Source organism: Trypanosoma theileri (assembly GCF_002087225.1).
Source record: "Trypanosoma theileri isolate Edinburgh chromosome Unknown TM35_Tth_290_V1, whole genome shotgun sequence".
Lineage (NCBI taxonomy): Eukaryota > Euglenozoa > Kinetoplastea > Trypanosomatida > Trypanosomatidae > Trypanosoma > Trypanosoma theileri.
This window is the reverse complement of record NW_021640132.1, coordinates 1-776: the sequence shown is the minus strand read 5'-3', so window position 1 is coordinate 776 and position 776 is coordinate 1. Positions and strand designations below refer to the sequence as shown.

Genomic DNA, 776 nt, shown 5'->3' with positions numbered 1-776 from the left:
ATAATAATAATAATCATAATCATCATCATTATCATTATCATAATAATAATAACAGTAGTAGTAGTAGTAATCATTATTATCATAATCATAGTAATGATTATCATAATAATAGTAATCATAGTAATCATCATCCACATACTGTACAGTATTGGCCTGCATTTGTTACCCGAGTAGTGGGAGTCTTTGAAAATGAACTCTTTAATAATTCTCCTGAGAGTCATGCAAGATTACAGGCATATGAAGAATTTAATGAAATTCTCATCTTGGCACTTCAATCTCCTATGCGAGTATGTGTAGATGTAACGTTTTGTATAGATGAGATTAGTGAGGCTAGACGATTAACTGTAGCCCCTGCAGTTCGATATCCTTCTTATAATAATAATAATAATAATAATAATAGTAATAATAATAATAATAACTGTAAAAGTATTGCGGCTTATTACGGTATTCCTGAAGTGATGGATGCATTTAATGTTCGTCTTTTAAGTCGTGTAGACTTTCCACATACATGGATTGTCCCTGCAGGTACAATTCCATCATCTTGTTATCATGATAATGCCACTGTTAATGGTGGAAGTAGTAATATCTCTCTTATTGTGGATTACAGTCAAACACGATGTGTGGTGCATGTACGGAGTGAATTATTAAAACCCACAGGTGATGGGGGATTACCACAGAAAGTACTCGCCATTTGGCCAGATGAAAGGCCTAAACCTTATCAACGGCAACAGAGTCCTTCTTCTACTTCTAATAATCATAATCATAATAATAATAAT

At 32.9% G+C, this 776-nt stretch overlaps 1 protein-coding gene across 1 annotated transcript; it reads left to right on the top strand.

The window, feature by feature from the left end:
- Nucleotides 1-173: 173 nt before the first annotated feature.
- TM35_002901000 (uncharacterized protein) lies at nt 174-776 on the top strand (the record flags this gene model as incomplete). Its single annotated transcript, XM_029032080.1, has 1 exon — nt 174-776. A coding segment is annotated over one exon (603 nt), but the record flags the coding sequence as incomplete, so codon positions are not given.